Here is a 20,960-nt window from a genome sequence, read left to right as displayed (position 1 = left end):
CTTGTTCTCTTTGGTCCTTCCAACAATGTGCCCCTTGAATCACTTAAAACTTTTCGACTCTAGGGATCCACATGGCAAACTGAGCAATTTCTTTGGATGATACATCTAAAATACAAAATCATCTCACCTCAAAATTCATGCACTGCAACAGCTCTAGACATCTGAAATTGTAGTAGCTAATATCTGTCAGTGCAAAAGCCAAGTTATGATAAAAAAAAATCTCTCCATATATATTGAAGATATATATGAAGACAAAGATATACATGAAATGACAAAGATATACATTTTAGATATCTATAGGTGGATGTTCTAACTTTATTAAAAGGTAAAATCTACTACCCAACGGCCTCACACGATCAGCTCCACGACCAACTGTAAAGAATAAATAGATGTTCTAACGTATCTATTTATGGATGTTAAGTTGGCTCGTGATATTGAAATTACACGTCTGTGTTTAGCATACACCGAGCAATGATAGCCTCAATATCTCTACAGATCACACCACAATTTATGGGCTTGACAACAAACCATTATGGATCACATGCTATAGTCTACTTTCTCGAGTCACCAAAGCCCTGTTAACATCACTTGATACAAGTCAAAATAAATGAAGGTTCAGAAGAAAATTGCAATTGAGACAAACCTCTGAGACCAAACTTTCCCTTATTTTGTCTGCCAAGAGAGCAATACATTCATAATAAAAGCGAATGACCCTCGGCATATGTTTACCCATACGAACACACATCAAATAGGGCTGTTAAATAAACCCACGTGGGTTAATCTTCATTAGTACACCATTTTGAGGACTCAGAAATATGTTACCGAAGGTCAGCTAAGCGATATTTAACTTGACAAAATCAAATCACCCAAACCAGCCTTCCATCTGCGGCCTCTTTTCAGTGCAAAGACTGAGAAAAGAAATGGCTTTCCATTGTTTACTATGGAAGTTTACTGCGTCGTTGTTTTATGACAGGTGCAAAGATTGAGTGAGGCCCTCTTTGGAAACAGCAAGCTAAGAAACGCATCCTCCATCTGTATTCAAGATAGCATGACGCTAATCTTTCTAGCGAAGTCATCATCATCATCTAGATCAGCTTCATCTGAGTGGATTGTGTTTTCATCATCCACTTTATACTCTCCAGATTCATAATCAAAATCACCATTTTGCCTGTCATAATTTTCCAGCTCTTCCACTTCCTCATTCTCCAATGTCATACCATCTTTAGTTTCCATGGCATCAGCTTTAGTTGGGGATTCAACATCATATGTTAGGTCATCTTCTGTCGGGATTTCACTCCTTCCTCTTCAGAGCTACCAATTGTGAAATTGCCACCATTTCTGGCTTCTAGTTGAGGAACTGATTCATTGATAGCAGGGCCTCCATCAGCTTGATTGTTTTCATGTTGACCGGTAGACAATTTATTCTCTGCATATGTCGACTCCCTTTTCCTCTTCATGATGGCACCGAGTGGCAATGGACCCTCAAATGATGGAGGATTTTTTGATTCTAACCCCCTCCACCTTTTCGGGCTTGACATTATTCAATGTAAGATTAGGACTAGTAGTACTGAGATCATGAATATTTTTGTTGATCTTTATACCTTTTAGGACTGAAAGAGACTTTGGGCTGGCAAAATCTAAAGACTTTGTGCCATCTCTGGGGTTTATTCTGTTTCTGTGAGTCTTCTCATCTTTGCAGAATTCCTTAGTTGGTAGCAGTCTTGTTCTTTCTTGATCCCTTGACTGGTATTTTATTCGTGTTACTGGTGATAATCTGCTCTGAGGTCTCCTCCCCCTCTCTTGCTCTGATGTTGTTCTCCCAGGAAATGCAATGCGGCCTTGCAAACGACTGCTGATGGACTTCTCAGAAGTAAATTCTGTGTTATTTCGGGCATGACGACCATAATGTCTCTCCTTGGCATATTGTTCATCTTTTTGGTAGTGCTCAATATGACCACCATGATTACTAGTAGATCTTGAATCATTGATCCTCCTCCGTTTCATTAATCGATAGCGCAAATCTGACTCATCCATTGCATTGGGTTTTCTCTCTCTATCAAGTACCCTTCTTTCAAGGGATGGTGATCTTTCCAAAATTCTGTGAGAAGTCTTCGATTCCCAGTCATATCTGCTATATAGCAGCTCATAGTTGTCATAATGGCCAATATCATTGTGTAGATCAGTTTCAATCTCTGCCCTTGTTTCATAATCACTCTGGTGATATTCGTATTCATCTTCAGCTTCCATATTTTGACAACCATGAGCAGACACTCTTTTGAAATTATCTTCGCTGGGATGATAGTCAGGATCTTCGATATCATCATCTACAAGTACATCAAAACCAGGAGAATGTTCCAGCAATAACTCATCGGCATCCTTGCCATTTTCTGTTTTGTCATATGGGCGTTGCACCTGCTGACCCCATGATTGGCTTTGCAAGTAGCTATTGTTAACTACGCCATTCTGTGGCAGGACAGGAGGATTGTTGTCTGACAAATGTTGCAATGTTTTGTTTTCAGACAGTTCAAGTTTCGAAGCATTTTCAGCTTTTGTAACAAATTTTGCAGTTGTAGGTGATACACCAACATGCTTGTTGATAAACACCTTTGGATTATCAAAACTGGTTTCAGCAACATTTTGTTGTTTAGTTATGTTCTGTGCCTTTTTCTCATTTGTTTGACGTGATTCAGCAGAAAATGTCAAAGATTTTGCCGATAACTGCTGCAAAACAAAGTTGATAGAAGGCTGTGGTTCATGCATGAATGGGCATCTTTCTCCTTTTAAACACTGACCCCACTGAAAATAGTAGCAAGGAACACTTTGTTTACTGCTGTTATTAGGGGCCCGGGCAGCTTGGGTTAATGCTGATGCTGGGGTCTGACATGGTGGTGGAGTTGGTCCTGAGTTAGCCATTGGCGTTGCAAACATGAAATCAAGTGGCTGTATAACAAAACGGGTAATAAATTCAGCATACATAATGCTACTAAATTGATCGAGTTAAAGCAAAAAAAAAAGGCAACCTTGAATGTGCATTTCAATTCATATTGTGGGGGCATTGGAAGATGATCAGCAACAAACTAAGGGAAATAGAGTTTCTAAACTACCAGACAGCTGTCATTGTCATCGTATTAGTACAAACTATTGGCATCAACATCAAGTTGTATTCGTTTCATCTGTTTGAGGTCAGCTACATGATCTAATCGCTCCATTTGAGCTGATAGTTAAGCTTAATGCAACCCTTAATTGTTATAGCAAAAGGTAAAATCCGTCACTCCAACGGCCTCACACAGTCGGCCCCACGACCATCTGTGAAAAGGTGAAGGTAAATTAAGAAGTTGTAGTTGGCTACTGTCGGAGAGGGCATTTTTCTCGGCTTTCCCGATATTCGACTCTTGCCCATTGTAGCAATACTCTGCCCTCAGGGGCATTAATGCAACCCTTAATTTTTCTCAGCATTGGTGGTTATTGGCATCATCGAGTTATAAATAAGAAATCTTCTTATTCTAGCACTCAACTTGTAATCCTGATCCTCTAAGCATCTTCCTTCCTTGACAACAACATGGACACCCAAACATTGCACCATAGAAAGTTCTATGCACAAAAGGAATTATTTCCGAGCAAAAAAAATCATATTGATATGAGCAAAATTTATACAGACTAGTAACTTGCAATTAATTGTTCCCACTAGAAGATGCAAAGTACCATTTGAATCATGTTTGGTAAACTCGTGAACAAAATAAAGCACAGAAATGTAAAACTGACATACCGGATGGCGGAAGGAACATTTTGGATTGAGGCAATTCTCATTTAGCCAATACCAGCAATCCCTGGGGTTTACTCTGGCACCCTCACTGTGGCGATAATCACATTCACTCCCCTGAAAACAAAATGATTGCATTAATTTTTTAATATAAAATACAAACGCTAATATGAAGAGTAATGCTGAAAAGCAACATACAGAAATTATGAATGTACATATGTCTACAGAAACCAAGTTTAGAGATAAATACTAAATTTCAATAAGGAGAACACAGGTCAATAGACAGATCAACCAGTTTGGATGTAAAACTCATGAATGCAGCATGTCAGATTAAACAATTAGGATATAAAAACAATGCTAGAATGACCTGGAAAGTTGCAGAATGAGCAGTTGTTCAGTGTGCAAAATATCATAGTTAAGAATGAAAAATATCTTATATTAGAAAAACACTATTACATTATATAAATAACACTCGACATATCACGCTGTTATAACTAAAAATATCTAATGTAAAACTAAACACGCAACATAATTAATAACTAATAGAGTAATTACTCTGATACTCTCCCCTTCAAGCTAGGGTATTGATATCCCTGTCAAGCGTATTAAAAAAATAATAATAACAACTAAATCTTATCCTACTAGGTGGGGTCAGCTAATAAACGCAACTCCGACTTTCTCTCTAATGTTCTCATTTTTTATCCTATCTATCCTTGTATGTCCACACATCCATTTTAACATCCTCATCTCTACGACACTTATCTTCTTCTTATGTGCTCGAGTCATATTTAAATATAGATAGAGATATAGTAGGGGATAGAGTCCAATGGAGTAGGAGGATCCATATAGCCGACCCCACTTAGTGGGATAAGGCTTGGTTGTTGTTATAAAAAACCATTATTAGGAGAGAAATAGAATGGAGCTTGATATAATTCTAAGAGATAATGATATCAAAGAGACTAAGTTCTGATACCTACACGACAAATATTAGGGTTCATGCGTAGATTTGGGAGTCGAATGAGCAGACGAGATGAGGTTCATGAATCATGTTTGAAAACTTGACCAATTTTGATATTTTATACAATTTAAGCCAATTTCTAAATCCTATATAAATAAAAAAGAAACAACAGAATAAATCCCAAAAACTTAAAATTGGATGCAAATCAATGAAAATTGTAGAACCTCAAGAGTAAGCAAAGGATTTGAGAGTTATTGGCAAATCAACAATTAGCCATAAGAAAATTATCATTCGTGTGATTATTGAGAGATCTCATCTACTAATCACATTGCATGAGGGATAGCATCAAGTAAGGATAACAGTGTGAAAACATAATGGGATGATGGATGAGAGAACCCCCTAAATGAACCAAATAGGCAAGACACATGTCTAAGGGCTTTTAGGCTATATAAGTGAAAAAAATAAAAAGTATCATGTACTAGTAACTATATAACAATCTAATGCATTACGAAGTTGATTCTGGTTGTTTGTTGTAAAGTATTAACTATTAATTAAGACTTAGAATTTGAATGTATTTATATTATAATGAGGATGTAAATATTACAAGTAGACCAGTGTACTCCATGGTATTTAAACTGAATAAATTTACTTCTACAATCTCTCTTAATTTGCATTCCACTATATCATTTCTCTCTTTATCCTCTCTCTTTGTCAATCGAATCTAAGACCAAAGACATCATTGATTGTCATTGGTTGTGTGTTGACATGAGGTTGAAGGGACGGTAAGTTGTGCGTTATGTTAACTCCTTAAGTTTTGGTTCACACATGTGAATACTATGTTTTCATCCCATTATGGGCATGTCATAATTTAAATATTATATTTTATGTCACAAGTTGGGCATAGCATTTACACTTAATTTATAAGGGAGCATTAGAAGTATTAGAGTTAATAGAAGTATAAGGTTCAGTGGCTTTTGTTCCAGATTTGCACATCCAGATTTAGGATTTATCATGAGTTCTATATATACCAATGTCATGGTTGTCTTATATTAAGAATGCAAAAAAAATATGAGTTAAAAGGGAAAAGATATTGTGTTACTTTATGTGTGCATGGGTGAGTGGGTGAGAGGAGATATTGAGTTACTTTGTGTGCATGTGTATGTGCGGTAACTCAAACAATCAACATAAAATTACTAACCATTTAGATTGTGGCAGTAAGCCGTATTTAAGTTAATATGCTTTCACATCAGGTTAATTATTAAATAGTGAACTCAGAAGTAACATGAACTTATGAAAAAGACTACTCCTAGAATCCAAATTTAATACCCACGGGGCCGTGAAACCCAAATTCAAAAGAGAAGGTATGGTTAATGGTTAATCTAGGTATGACTCCTATATAACAGATATAGATTTGCCTACCACAACCAATACAAAGTTTTGGTTAATTGAGCATCCCCAATAGTGTATGTCAGTCACAAATATATTAAATGATCTATCATCTGCGTGAAAGAGTGAAACAAGAAGACCAGTTACACACACTATGGTCACTTCCCTTATTCACAATTATTAAGGTTTTGAAAATTGGTACCCTTTCTCATGCATGAGTGAACATTCCAAAATGTAAATCAATGCCATCTGATTTTACCAATTTAAAGATTTCAAATCAAAGAATGTCATCCTTTAATATTTAAACCAAAGTTCAACTTAGCATTCACAACCAAAAGAACTCAAGGAGCGCAAACATAAGTGGGCGGCATTCCAAAATAGATATAAATCAACGCCATCTGATTCATCAACTTACAGGTTTCATATCATAAAATGTCATAACGTAATATTTAAATCAAGTTCAACTTAGCATTTCAGAACAAGAGAACCATTCTAACTCAAACTCTGCTACTTGCTAATAACATCATAGTCAAACTAGTTAACATCCTAATGTTTCGGATCTCTCAATGGCTACCAAAAAGAATGACATCTACCGGAGTGATAGAAAAAGAAATATAAAAATGTTTAGATATCTTGTAGAGAATCAACCATCATATTCGTTAATGCAGAGAAAACTAAGAGGAACTAAGCATCTACAAATTGTAGCATTGAAATCTAGGAAGCAAGTGTCAATTATGCAACCAATACTTGAATTTGGAAATTTCTTATTCAGATTTTTACCGTTCTACAACAAATCCTTACATGAAAGTGAACATAAAGTCAACAAATATTAGTGATACTGACACAAAAAGCTAGAGAAATTAAATACAATGCTAAGGTATAACTACAATGTATCTAATTTACCAAAGTTATTTGCGGTATCACAATCTATCGAAGAGAGCAACAACACTAGTAGGACCATGATAAATAGTATACAAGAAAGAAAAGTGAGAGATAGTAAGAGGACTGGTGGTGATTGAAGAAGAAAAAATAAACAACATATTAGATAGGAGAAGATGGTAGCCATGGCGTTGGAACAAGGAAATTCAAATTTCATCAAAATGTTTGGTAACTCCATCAACTGATCTTGTAAGGCAGCAGTCTTACTCCTTGCAATCACATCTATTGGAAATACTGGAAGAGGTATCTTATTCAAATCTAGAGTTTTATTGCAATTCAAAAGTTGGACAATAAGAATGAACCTATCATAACAAGCTCAAATAAATCAGTTTATTCTATCTAACAAGGACTATTTAAAAGATGCTCAACTTAAATTACACTTGGTTAGCCAATAGCAAATATGAAAATACAATAGAAAAATGCATCCTAACCTAAGTCAACTTTTATTGAGAACTCTAATAAGTCTGAATTAACATGAAAAATAAGAAACAATAGATAAAGTAACAAAACCAATGGAACATTGCAAAAACAAAAAAGAAAAAAATGAATCTATGTGCACCTCAGAAAAAGAAATTTGTTGGACGAGATGGAAAATACCATGGAAGTAGTTTTATTCTATAAATATGGGAACCCTGGAAAAACAAAATGTAGGCAAGATGGAAAATATCATTGAAGTAGTGTTTTCCTGTAAATCAGCCAATAAAAGAGTATGCTTAAATCATGACCTAGCACAAGACTCAGGTGGATCTAATCCCAATTAATTTTTTTATGCAAACAAATGCATAGGTCAATCATTACCATGGATACACGCCGACATGTTATGTGCAAGGGTGTCAAATTCATTACAACTAAATGATGTTTGTTGCAATCCATGACTGAAATCATAAGGCTCTAAACACGTTCAAGTTATAATATAGGGAAGTTTCTTAGCATCACAAAAGTATGTGGAGATGCAACTCTCCAAACTGAAAATCTGACAGGTGTAATCTGTATTGATCAGATATATGACAGCAACAAGACAGATAAAAAAGAATAATTCATAAAGCCCCTTTGGATATCCCAGTTCCCATAATATTTGAGAATCAAGTTTAGCAGCTGAACCCAAATTAGCCTAAACTTCCTACAAGAGCATGCATAAAAAACTATTCGAAACAAACCTATCAGAGGCTGATTTTGCAAAGGCAAGGAAAGCTTGGCTGATTCCAACCAAAAGATAGAATCGAACAAGTAATTAAACCCCGACATTCATCCAGCATCCTAGAAGTTTTCGAGAGGTCGAAAAAGAGCCAATCAGGATTCGCAGTCGCAGGAGACCCACACAAGCATTCACAGCTCAAATCGAAAAGATTGTATCTTTATCAAAAAGGAAACAAAACCAAAACAAGGGAAATCTACCTTCTTGCAGGTCAATGGCGAAGCCAAGAAGTAGACGCAATCTGTATTCTTCCTCTTCAGCACCTCCTCTTCCGCCGCGGCAGACCCGATCGGTTCGCGTCCGCCATCAGATTCCATACTCTAAACTCACCCGACAACCCAAAGAGACTGATCCCAAATCCCCACTGCGGATCAAAGAGGCAAGGTGGAAAAAGATAAAAACCCCCAACTTGCGCACTGAGAGCGAGAGTATAGATCTGAGCCGAAGCGCGACGATTGGGAAGCAAAAACTGAGCAAAGGAAGACGAACCTCCGGCTCACGTCGGCGATCTGCGACGCCAAATGCAAAAGCTTTCCGTTAGGCTCGCAGCCCGTCTAGATCTTCGACACTTGCGCATTTCTATCGGCTTATATAGCAAATAAATAATAAATATAAAATATAAAAAATAAAAAAAACTAATTTACAGTGAACACCCTTATAAAAACAAAATCTTATTCTGAGCATCGATTTGGCGGTTTTTGTGTGAGTATTATAGAGATTACTTATAGGATAGGGGGGTTTGAGTAAGTATGCTCGATTCGGCGACGAAAGACACGTGAGAGGTAGAACACGTGATTGGATTTGTAAGAGAATAGGCTTTAGTTTGCCCAGTTAAATTGATTAGGATAAAATAGAATTATTGAAATAGACAATGAATCGAATTTTAAAATTGAGAGGTAATGTTCTTCCTTCTATCGTAGTCAACTGTAGCATATTGATTTATCTCCTTATAGCAAATGGTAAGGTTGATAATATAAATTTTATCTTTTTACTAAAGAAAATAGGCTTTTAGTTAGGTTCATTTAGCATTTGGTCTAAATTGGTTTCCCTCTTAATTTGGACTAATTAATTTGATCCCATGTAATTTTAAAATTTAAAATGATTTTAAAAAATTAAAATAAAATTCTCGAGAAACTAAATTGGAAAATAATCGCTGTATATTTTGAAGAAATTAATCATGAAGTTGTCACAGAAAATATCAGAATTGACTTCTGAATTAATTCTGAACATTTTCAAATGATTTATAACATTTTTAATAGATTTAAAAATCTGATGAACTATTTTATATTTTATAATTAATCTCAAAAATCAATACAAAAATTATAAACACTTAATTACCACCTTAAATTTAAATTAATTCTAATCAAATTTAATTATGATTTAGTTTGCAAAAAAATCATGCTAGTCAGAATTATACTTATTATCCATTTACTTGGCCAATTTAAACTTTTATTGATAATATTTTTAAAATTTTTTATTTATTTACTAAAAAAAACTTAGTTAAATTAAAACCTACGTCAATTGGGTCTATACACAGTATCAACACTTTCCTTCTCTAACATTTTTGTTTCTTATTCTCCATCTCCGGTTCGCGATCTGACTTGAGCATCGGAGCGGTTAAACTAGGGCACCCCTTGACCTCCGCTCTTACCTTTTTTTTTGTAGTTTGACAAAAACCCCACCGTCTGTGGGGTCTTGCGTGACTTTACTCTCATCAGTCGGTGATTCATCCGTAAGTGATCTCAAGCAGAAACAGTGAATGTACGAATATACGAGGAAGAATATGATAAGAAATGAGAATATTAAAGAGAAAATCAGAATTGTGTCTATTGAGAAAAAACTAAAGCAAACATGTTTAAGATGATACAAACACGTATTTAGATGTCCAATAAATATTTTAATTAAACGACGTGAAATTATGATAAATATGCAAATCAAACAATGAAGAAGAAAATAAAAAAAACTTAGTTATTAATAATACAATAAGATAAAATTTATTTAAATATAAATAATGATATCGTAAATGATAAAGTCTAATATAATCAATCCCATTTAGTGGAATAAAATTTAGTTGTTATTGTACCATATCTTTATTTGATCTCAAGTAATATATATATCTTTCAAGTAATAACTTTTCTTGTTTTCTCTTCGAACGATTGGGACATTCTCTCTCAATAAAGTCAGAGTTGATAGTTGATAAACATAGACCTTGAAAAGTATCATCTTGCCCTCATCCTGACCTTGATATTAATTTGATAATTTCAAAAGTAATTTAAATATTTTTAAAAATTAATTATGTCATTTGATTAAATTGCCGATAAATAATATATATATATATATATATTATTGTTAGAGATATTTATGAAAGATAACAAAAATTATAAAATTTTAAATTGCTAAATATAAAAAAATTAATCATATTTATCTATATGTTGCCAAGCTCAAAACAACAGCCATTCAGCAATGGTTGATTATTTCTATCAAGACAGTTATAGATTTGCTATTCGTCAATCATTTCAAACTCGGCCATTAATGCACGCGAGAGAAAATCTCATTTATATATATCGACAATTTCAAACGTTGTGATTCAATATAAATCAATCTCATAGCTATAAAATTTTCAAGCTGGGACTAAAAATTTATTCACAATAAAATCTCTTCCATCCATCCCTTTTTCATTCATATTTTTTTAATATTTTATTTTTATAATCCGGTATTCAATTTATGATTATGCCTGACCGTTGCACAAAATCTCCGAGGACACTTCTAATATTATCACTCTAATGCTAGTCTTGCTAAAATACTTAAGCAAATACATAAATTAATTAAAATTTAAATTCTAATAGAGACGAATCTAAATATGCATAAATTATAGTCTAAATTTATCAATAAAAAACCGTCAATCTTCATCATTAATGGAACTTGGATTATCAAAAACAATTTATTGAATTCATCATATTATTTCTAGTATTGTCACTCTAATGCTAGTTTAATTTTGCTCCACTCCCTATTAAATCGATCATCTGCTCGCCGAATCCGAATTTTCTCTCAAATTTCCACTAAATCTCTCTCCTCTTCTAGGGTTCATCCAACTCTCTGTAAAATTCCACCTCTGATTTGTGAATCCATGGCGGATCGCAGGAGGTCTCCCGGCAATGGCGTCCAGAAGGCCATTTGGGCATCCAAGATCCATTTTTTTCCTTCTCGGGATCCTCTCCGTGGTGAGGCTCGCCGTCCCTCCTACCGCCGGCGTCCTCGCCCCCGCCCTCCGGCGCCTCTGGCCTCTGGGCTTCCCTCTGCTCCTGCCTCGCGCCGCCGTATCTCTTCGTCGTCGTCCATTTCATCGTCCTCGTTATACGGAAGCTCTCCGACCAGAAACACCGCCACGGGGAACCCCGGCCGGTGGAGGAGAAGCAGATTGACGCCGTGAAGATCAAGTCTTTCGAGAGTGCCCCTCCTCCTCCCGCTGCTCCCTCCGTCTCTCTCTGACCCCGACCTTCGCCCTTGGCTCGGCCCCAAATCCCGCTAGTTCCAGATTCCGACGGCGATCTATTGGACAAGGAGGCGGAGAGCTCGGAGGAGAACGACTCTATGGAAGCAAGTTGGAAGGCGATCATGGAGAAGACCCCCCGAGGCAGAGAGAACCCAGGACCGAGGCCGCCTCCGCCGCCACCGCCGGCGGCGGTAGCCATACGGGCGAGGCTACCGTCGGTGACGAACCACAGTGTTATTAGTATTGATCAAAATTTAAATATTTGTATTATATTAATTATAAAATCGTATTTATTATTAAATTGATTAGCAATTACACCAACGAGAGCATGGGACTAAATGAAAGTGACGTAATTCTAATTACTCCAATAAAAAGGGCGTTTTTAATATTTTGCCCTATACATTCTACAAATTTTTCATTTAAGCCCACGCTGTTTTCTAAATTTACAGAGAGCGCCACTTATTTCTTAATATTTGAAGTATCCTTCTTCCTCCACTCCATGCAACGGTTCTACACTTGTAACGATTGCAGAGAGGCTTGAGCACCCCGCGGGATGCTGCAACCGCGCAACGACTCCGCCGCTACGGCCAAAGATCTCGCGCCAGAAAGCCAAAAACACGTGCATGTACCAGCCGAGCATCCTTTTCCTCGCCCAAAGATTCAACTTTTGGGGCGTCTTCTTCCAAATCGAGGAGGGGAAGCGAATGGGGTCGGTCGTTAGGGCTTGCCTGCAATCGGCGCTCAAGGCGGTGAACTACGTGCTCGGGTTGGTGGGGATTGGAGTCATCATGTATTCGCTCAGGTCGATCGGTGCTTGGCACTTGCGCACCGGTGATTGTTCCTCTATTGCCGTGGCCGATCGGAATCCCCCATGGTTTGTACTTCTGAAACTTCATCCCCTCCTTTTCGAGTCTGTGGAAGAGGAAAGCTCTAAATTCATTCAGGTGTTAGCTTGATTGTTCCTGATCTAAGTATTCTTTTAACAAACGGTTGATTGCAAGTATTAGTATGGAAGCAGATGAGTGATATGCTGTAGATCAAGAGGGTCATTGCCATTAATCGTTCTTGATATTCTTTACTTTTCCTTGAGAGAATAATTGAATGATGGAGTCTTCCCAATTTAGAGATTTTTTTTACAGAACAAAAATCATAGAAAAACTTTCTGCACTACTACATAAGAAAATACCTAAAGGCTTCCTAACAATATCCTCTTTACTACATGTTGATACTGCTTCAATTTTTTTATTCTTTAATAGAATCTTGAAGTTTAGTAATGTTTGTTTATTGTATGTCTCAATCACATACCTTATCATTTTGTATAGGTCATGTTCTTTCTTGTCCTGAATCTACATACTTGAAATAAATATTGTTAAATATGTTTCCAACAATAGCTTATGCAACTCTCAAATATTTGCTCACATGAATATCCAAGATGAAGATTACTACTGTTTTGATGCCTTTGACTTGCAGGTTCATATGTGCTTCTCTAGGCATTGGGATTTCCTTGATATTGATAACCTGTACTGGTCATATTGCTGCTGAAACTGCTAATGATCATTGCCTGTCTTGTGTATCCTTTTAACAGATTGAGATGACAGATTTAATTTTGTTTCCCAATTGGTTGACTTTGTTTCTTTATTATGAAAGACTTGCTTGCATGTTTCCCTTTTCACCTGTTGTTTACTAGAATAATCAGTTCTTGTGGGTTTCATCCAAAATAAATATTGATGCTGGTTCCTTCTCTAAGATTATGGATCATCATGATTGACTATTTCAAGAAATTTCTTTCCTTCACATTTATAGAAAAACTTTCAGTTTCGTATCATTCTTCCACACTAAATCCTCGAGAAGTGATGCCATGTTTATTTGAAATTAGTTAATGTCTGGAAAAATTCCTTTGAAATTTTCGTTCTTGCTATATCATATTGTGTTAAATAATCCCAGAACTTGTTTTGAATGAAGGATATTTTGCTAGTTGTGATGGAAACAACCTTTTCTGTATTTGGCATTGGAAAATTAGTTTAGGATTTTATACATCTTCTGGATTAAACAATGATGTTGAATAATTGAATTACAAGTCACTTGGAAGTAAATCTTTGGTGGATTCTGTGTTCGAGCCTATCAATTAATACTCTTTGATATTTTAAAGAAAAACACTAATTGATTTAAGAAACCTAGCTATTACCAGTTATATAACCTTACAGAAATTGGAATTCATACAAATACTTAGGACTAACATAGCTCATTGTTATTCTATGAACACGATTTAAATTTCTCATACTCACTAAGCACACGTATGTTTGTTTTGTAATTCTATTCAAAGATGTAAGTAAATTTAGACCTCTTAAAGCTTACATGCTCAATGCAAGTATATGTGAGAGTTCATCATGAATCTACCGTGTTTAGATGTTATTTTGTAGCCTTTACTTCAAGGTCATCTAATAATTTTCTCGAACATTGAAAGAATCTGCCTCAGAATCACATTATATTAGGCAGGTGGATTAGTTATTGCTAACCTTAACAAGCTTCATTAAGTATGTAATAGTTGTCTTTTTGCTCATCATGTTAGAGGCTGCAGCTGCTGCAGATATTTTTCTGAACAGAGATTGGGAACAGGTGCGAATCTTGTATTGTTATACTTACAAAATGAAAACCTTCAGTGTAATTTAAGTCGATACATTAAATTTCTGTTATCCTTTATTCTCCATCAGGATTTCCCAGAAGATATAACAGGTAAGTTTGATGATTTGAAGAACTTTGTGAGATCAAATTCTGAGTTGGGCCAATGGATAGGTGCCTTGATAATTAGCTTCAGAAGTAAGAATGATGTATTTTTTGTCAAACCCTTTATTTAAAGGAGAAAAATTCCATCAACTTCTAAAATTGAATTTTCAAGAGCTCTTTTATTTGCACCACATGAAGATGCTTAAAAAGTTACATTTGTAGTTAGAAGTCATATTCAGCTTTCATATTTGATGATCATGCTCGTTTAATTCGTAGGCGTTGTCCATCTTCTTGTCAATGTTGCTTAAGGCTCTCGGGCCCGAGGATCAAACTGACTATGAGAGCGACGATGATGTTGTACAAACAAGATTACCTTTTTTGAGAAACCAGGTTCAGAAGACTCCTCACATGCCTGATCAACAATTAATGGCGCCTTGATTGCTAATATACATGAGAAGTTAGTCCTTTTGCTGCAATTAAATGTTTTCTCTTCTCAATTATGTGCTCACTTTTTTGTTTTTTTTGGATGTGTAAGTTCATGCTTGGTTTTGCAGGAAGGGATAATAAGTGATGAGATGTTGCACTTGCCTACAGTCTGTTCTTCATATAAATAGCATCTTGTTAGATTTCATTTTGGTTCTTTGTAAATAAAGTACTAATGTAGAGACTGTTTAATAAAGGATAAGTTCTACTCGGAGAGTGGATGAATAACCAAAATTACTATTTTGTATAAATTGATATGGTCGCTCGATGTCCAAGTGCATATTTGAATTGTCAAGGATTTCCAGTCGACTAGAGTTATCCAACTCTTTTATAAAATGAAATTGTCACCATAGACGGTTTCACACGATTGAGGTGGGTCATTTGGATGAAGTTTCCTGAGAAACTAAAAAAAAAGGACATATAATTGATCATTAACCCTAACCAATTCTGCATATAATTAAATAACACACTCATGTTAGACTCCATTGTTGTGTAATAGTTCAAAGAAATAAATGACTTAAATTCTAGACTTATTTGAATATTTCTGGAATTTGATTGTTTAACCTAATTTTAAATTTATGATTCTAAGTACTGTAATAAAATATAAAAATAATATTTCTAGAAATATGGATATTAGTTAGTGTTTATAGTGCTCTAAAAAGTTAGTTTTTAGAATTATTTATTAATTTCTATATTGAATTTTTTTCTTCTAAATATTATCGATATAAAAAATTAAAATTTTCATTAAAAATCGTTATTAAAAATATTATATATAAATATATATGATATTAATAAATATTATATGTTAATATAAAACTATATATATATAGTTTCAGTTCACCCTAATCCCTCCGTCCCAAGCCGCCGTCGCCGTTCCTTCCCAGTCTCCTTCCCCGTGCGGCACCGCCTTCGCAGCTCGTTGCCGCCGCAACGCAATCATCCAACGCAGCGTCGCTTGCCACGTAGCTTCCTTGTGTGACGCCTCTCCTGACCTCTGAGAGATCGCCGTCTCTGTTTCCACAGCCGCGACGATGGCAGGGAAGAAGCGGAAGGAGAATCCGACACGGCAACAGCACCGCATCCTTCTAGGAGACGAGGAGCCCTTCAAGTCAAAGAAGCGCGCCGGTTCCCCAAAGAGCCACCAGACCGGAGACAAGGCAAAATCCTCCCTCTATATTCATTTCCAAAGATTTTTTGCTTTCAGGACCATGCTAAAGGTGGTCGCTTTTCACATGCGCAGTTGATTTCCTCAGGCCTGAGTTCGAAAATATTGAAGGAGGCCCTCGACCAGCAGAAGGAAATCCTTCAGGAAGTGGAGGAAGAGAGCAGAGTTCCCTTCTCTGCCGTCGCGGTTGATCCTTTGGCACGTTCGGATAGCGATGCCGAAGACATTGATGAATTCGATGGGTTCACTGAAACGCAGAGTCTGTATGATGGTGGTGATGTGAGTCCCTTCCATCAGCTTTCTATGCTAGTTTTTCTCTATTATTTAAATTAAATATCCTTGGTGATTGTTTATAATTGGAGGTTTGAGGTATTTTCTGGTTTAGGTGGAGATTGACGAGGAAGATGAGAAGGTTTTGGCCTCATTCATGTCCACCAACGCAGGGCCACTACCAACGTTAGCGGATATAATTATCCAGAAAATAAAAGAAAAGGAAGCAGAGACTACATCTGGTTGGCTTATCCTTCCTGACTAAATCATTCAATGTTATTAGTGAGATGTACTCAGCTTTATATGTTATAGTAGACATGACTGATGATATTGGTGCTTAACTGACCTAACATTGTTAGCCTTTTGCTGCTCTGTGTCTATTAAATCATAAATATAATAACTTTTTTTTTTTATCTTATTTCTTTGATGGTTAAGGATCTAGTTTGTTGTTTTTAACTGGTTACGCTTTCTCACAGAACGCCCACTCCCTAAATTGGATAATACCATCATCGATCTGTACAAGGGGTACCTTATATTTTACTCATACTTCTTCTACTTCTATTTATTCTTGTAGCTTAAATGACATGATAAATGCATAATTGATCCCTATTAGGGTAGGGAAGCTGTTGAGCAGGTACACCAATGGAAAGTTCCCAAAGGCCTTCAAACATATTCCAGCCATCGAACTCTGGGAGGATGTGCTATACCTAACAGAACCAGAGAAGTGGTCTCCTAATGCAATGTATCAAGCAACAAGAATATTCACTTCAAATATGAATGCGAAGAAAGCTAGGCGCTTTTACAATCTCGTTTTACTCCCACGAATTAGAGAGGACATCAGAAAGAATAAGAGGCTGCATTTTGCTCTGTATCAGTCTCTTAAAAAGTCCCTTTTCAAGCCTGCTGCCTTTTTCAAGGGTGTTCTGCTACCACTTTGTCAGGTACCCAGAATTTTTTTAGCTATACTACTATGCCTTCAATACATGATTCACATATCTATCGAGATATGCTTGTGATATTAGTCTAAGTTGCCTGAATTCAAAAAATTGATATGTCGCATCTTCAGACTGGCTTCTGTTGCATGCCTTCTGGGTCGTTATTATGATATCTTTTTAGTTGCTCTGAAGCTGCAAAAATGCATTTTCTGATTTGCAGTCAGGAACTTGCTCTCTTCGGGAAGCTGTCATTATTGGGAGCATAATTTCGAAAGTATCAATTCCTCCACTTCATTCCAGGTAAAGTGCATGATTGGAATTTTTAATTCATTTGGTCAATGAACTTTATGAATCCATGACGATCCTTATTATTGCTTACAGTGCAGCTCTCACGAAGTTAGCAGAGCTAGAATATTGTGGCACCACTAGGTAAAGTTGATACAGTTGTTCTCTGTTCATTCTCTACTATACTAATGTTATGGTCAAAGAGTTTCAGTTGTTTTATCTTTTTGTTTTGGTTGAGATGGATTTTTTCTGTGCTCACAAAATTGTTAAATATATATCAATCTTTGACATAATGGCATTTTTTTTTTCATCTCATGCATTGTGTGATTAATTTGACATCATGGCATATATCATTTTCAGTCTTCAAAATGCATTGATGATCTTCTTTAGTGGACTTGAGAAGAATCATAACAGGAATCACATTCTATGCTGCATTAGCATTTATCTTTAAAATTTCTGTGAACTTAACTAGTAATCCTGCAAAATTAAAGTATTCATTTACAAACTAATATATAACTATGATCTTAGAAAAAATCCAAAAACCCCATCTAGTCTAACCACTCAATCTTTATACCGTAGATTATATATTTATCATTCTCCATGTTAAGACCTTGAGACCCTCATAGTATTTGATGTCCATTGAATCTAACTATTCTCATATCATAAACCATTTGGATAAATATCACATGTCAGATGTACAAATACACATGATCCTAAAAATATCAAATCATCCTAGCATTGGACAAGTGACAATGTTGTTTTTCTGGCTTTTTTTTGTTAGTGTTTTTGGTGTGTATTTTGAGGTGATACTCATTTAATGTTTAGTTGTACTAGTATCAATGTCAAAGTCTTGTTCAAAGTCCCACAAACACCAACTTATACCTATGTGGTTGTTTTTTTGCAGTTATTTTATCAAGTTATTCTTGGACAAGAAGTATGCAATGCCATATCAAGTGCTTGATTCAGTCTTTGCACACTTCATGAGATTTCTCGAGGATACCAGAGTAATGCCTGTCATATGGCACCAATCACTTCTTGCATTTGTGCAAAGGTGATTTGCTGAACCTGTTGTGATTACTATATTAAAATTACTCTTAAATTTTGCACTATCAACCTGCCCCTTATGGTGAATTAGTGTTAATCTGCATGATATTATTGGGTTATTTATTGATATTTAACAATGCACTTCGATCTCCTTTTAACCTATGTGGAGTAATCCTTTGATTAAGCCTAAACGTGCTTTGCACTGTTGCATGCATGTCTTTATTATTCTAAAATTTGTATATTATGTTACTCTCTTTTTGTTCTATTGATGGTTGAGACCAAGTTTCACAAAGCATCCTGATTCACTCTGCTAGGATTAAGCTCGAGTTAAGAAGTCCTTGCAACATGGATAACTATTAGAAAGAACAATTTTGTGAGAATCTTTTGGGAGCATGCTATTTCCTTATTGAATATCGTAGTTGTTTGGAAGAGATAATTGTAGTGGGTAACCGGGGTTTCTACGTCTGCTGCCATCATACATTTTTTTCTTACTTTTCTTTTACAAAAAAATTCTTTAGCTGCTTAGGATGAATTTTGCTTAGACTGTTTCCTTCCAAAAGAACTGGAAGTTAGCTAGACTGCAAGATAGACACACTAAACTTTCATGTGAATTGACTTCATTGTGTTATATTGTTTTTTGTTCTATCAATGACTAATTTTGCTTCACAGATACAAAAATGAACTGAGTAAGGAGCAAAAGGATGATCTTCATCGTTTACTTCAACACCAGAAACATCATTTGGTATGAGATATGAACATATGGAAGGATCTCAGTTTTGAAGTCTTAAATTTTTTTTGATGTTGCCGATTTATTCAACTGTAATGTTTTTCTCAGGTTACTCCTGAGATTCGAAGGGAACTAAAGAACAGCCGGAATCGTGGGGAGAAGGATGATCCCATGTCTATATATATCCTTTTCCTATGCCATTTTGATAACAATCTAGTAGATAGATTATAAGATATTCTCTCTTTAAGAAATTCTTCCTCTTTTTCATGCATAATGAATAGTTTGTTGTTTGCTTTGAATTTTTCATTGGCCACATGCTTCCTTCATGCATAACAATCTTTTCTGCATTGTGTGAATTGTTTCCTTAACCATCCCTACCTTCATCTTTTTCTATAATCAACAATCCAATTGAGGAAGACAGATGGGATTTCCCAGAAGTTCCAATGGAGGAGGATTAGGTATTTGGTTCTTCTAGTGGCCATCACATTAAATTACTTTAGTTCCTCTTTCATATTCTTTACCTATTTGGACTGGTCTTTTCTTGTGCAATTGCAGATGCTTGAACCCTAATTGACCTTCAATTCTATCCGGCCAAGAGTTGAGCCAGTGTTGCGGTTGCCTGAGATATGTAGCTCATTATTCGAGAAAGGCCATACCTATAGTAAAACAGTAATCTTGGAGGAGTCTATTATGTTTCTGCCCGATTTCGCGATCATTGTTTTTCATTCTGTGCCCTATGGAATTTTGTGTGTTGCAAATGTGTTATGAAAATATGGAGAGGATTGCACCTTCAAAAATTAGTTATTTTAAGACTTCTGTTCAAGTGTTCAACAAACTGAGAGAAGTTGCATCCACAAGAACTGGTTATTTAGGTCCCCCTTTTTTGCTGTTATTGACATTGAAATACTATAAATGTTGATGATCTCTTTTACTTGTGTTTGTGCCATTTCATATCTTACCCTTGAGAGTTTTAATATTGCCAAAAATGTATATTTTTCACTGACCTAAGCTTCAGTATGGAAAATGCTTACAAATTCTACAATTTTAATTATGTTTTTCTATCATGGGATTTTTTAGAAATTGTAAAAGTGTTTCTGAGTAACAATTTTGACAATAAATTCCAGGTGTTCTTTGGTTCTTTTCCTATGTTGATGGTAAATTCAAAGGGCCAATTGAAATAAACTTTATGTTGTTCTTCAGTCAGCAAATTGTTTTTAAAATCAATTTGCTGATATATCTTGAGATTTTTAGGATCAATTGTTTTTGAGCGTGTCCTAAATTTCATGTTTTGGGTGTAAATTTATTAAGTTTTCAAGGAGTTTAAATTTACTTTGAAATTGGATTTTATAAGGGCAAAAATTAAAATGACAAATAAAAAGGGTGTTTTAGATTTATCAAATCCTCTTGCTCTTTACTTTTTGAGAATATTTTGATGTTGTAGCAGTTAAGATTAGTTTGTACATTGTGAGTTGGTATATTGTGTAATAGTTTTTATTTGAGGGTTGTTATAACGCCACGTACGTTGCGGATGCTCTTATAGTATGTATGGTTAATATAATATTATTATAGTCATTATTTATTAGTTTTTAAAAATAA

The 20,960-nt window shown here is 35.5% G+C and overlaps 2 protein-coding genes and 2 pseudogenes across 2 annotated transcripts; 3 read left to right on the top strand and 1 right to left on the bottom strand.

Moving 5' to 3' along the window:
* Positions 1 to 555: 555 nt before the first annotated feature.
* Positions 556 to 8,650, bottom strand: LOC141819796 (zinc finger CCCH domain-containing protein 32-like; annotated as a pseudogene).
* Positions 8,651 to 11,365: 2,715 nt separating this feature from the next.
* LOC141819726 (uncharacterized) lies at positions 11,366 to 12,091 on the top strand (annotated as a pseudogene).
* A 254-nt stretch (positions 12,092 to 12,345) lies between these two features.
* Positions 12,346 to 14,907, top strand: LOC141819842 (tetraspanin-19-like). The gene is made up of 5 exons (XM_074707100.1): positions 12,346 to 12,605; positions 13,202 to 13,301; positions 14,267 to 14,347; positions 14,443 to 14,559; positions 14,732 to 14,907. The coding sequence occupies exons 1-5, from the start codon at positions 12,355 to 12,357 to the stop codon at positions 14,891 to 14,893; spliced, it is 711 nt and encodes a 236-aa protein (XP_074563201.1). The 5' UTR covers positions 12,346 to 12,354; the 3' UTR covers positions 14,894 to 14,907.
* Positions 14,908 to 15,801: 894 nt separating this feature from the next.
* Positions 15,802 to 20,310, top strand: LOC141819774 (bystin-like). The gene is made up of 12 exons (XM_074707025.1): positions 15,802 to 16,095; positions 16,179 to 16,382; positions 16,489 to 16,615; positions 16,850 to 16,898; positions 16,987 to 17,314; positions 17,529 to 17,608; positions 17,690 to 17,737; positions 18,498 to 18,644; positions 19,307 to 19,379; positions 19,473 to 19,545; positions 19,743 to 19,822; positions 19,920 to 20,310. The coding sequence occupies exons 1-11, from the start codon at positions 15,970 to 15,972 to the stop codon at positions 19,820 to 19,822; spliced, it is 1,335 nt and encodes a 444-aa protein (XP_074563126.1). The 5' UTR covers positions 15,802 to 15,969; the 3' UTR covers positions 19,920 to 20,310.
* The last annotated feature ends 650 nt before the right edge of the window (positions 20,311 to 20,960 follow it).

The sequence above is a fragment of the Curcuma longa genome, unplaced genomic scaffold (assembly GCF_044706935.1).
Source record: "Curcuma longa cultivar G26 ecotype Majalengka, Jawa Barat unplaced genomic scaffold, ITB_CL_G26_1.1 utg18532_np1212_1030455_RagTag, whole genome shotgun sequence".
NCBI lineage: Eukaryota > Viridiplantae > Streptophyta > Magnoliopsida > Zingiberales > Zingiberaceae > Curcuma > Curcuma longa.
Note: the sequence above shows the minus strand (reverse complement) of the source record. Positions and strands in the feature narration are given on the sequence as shown.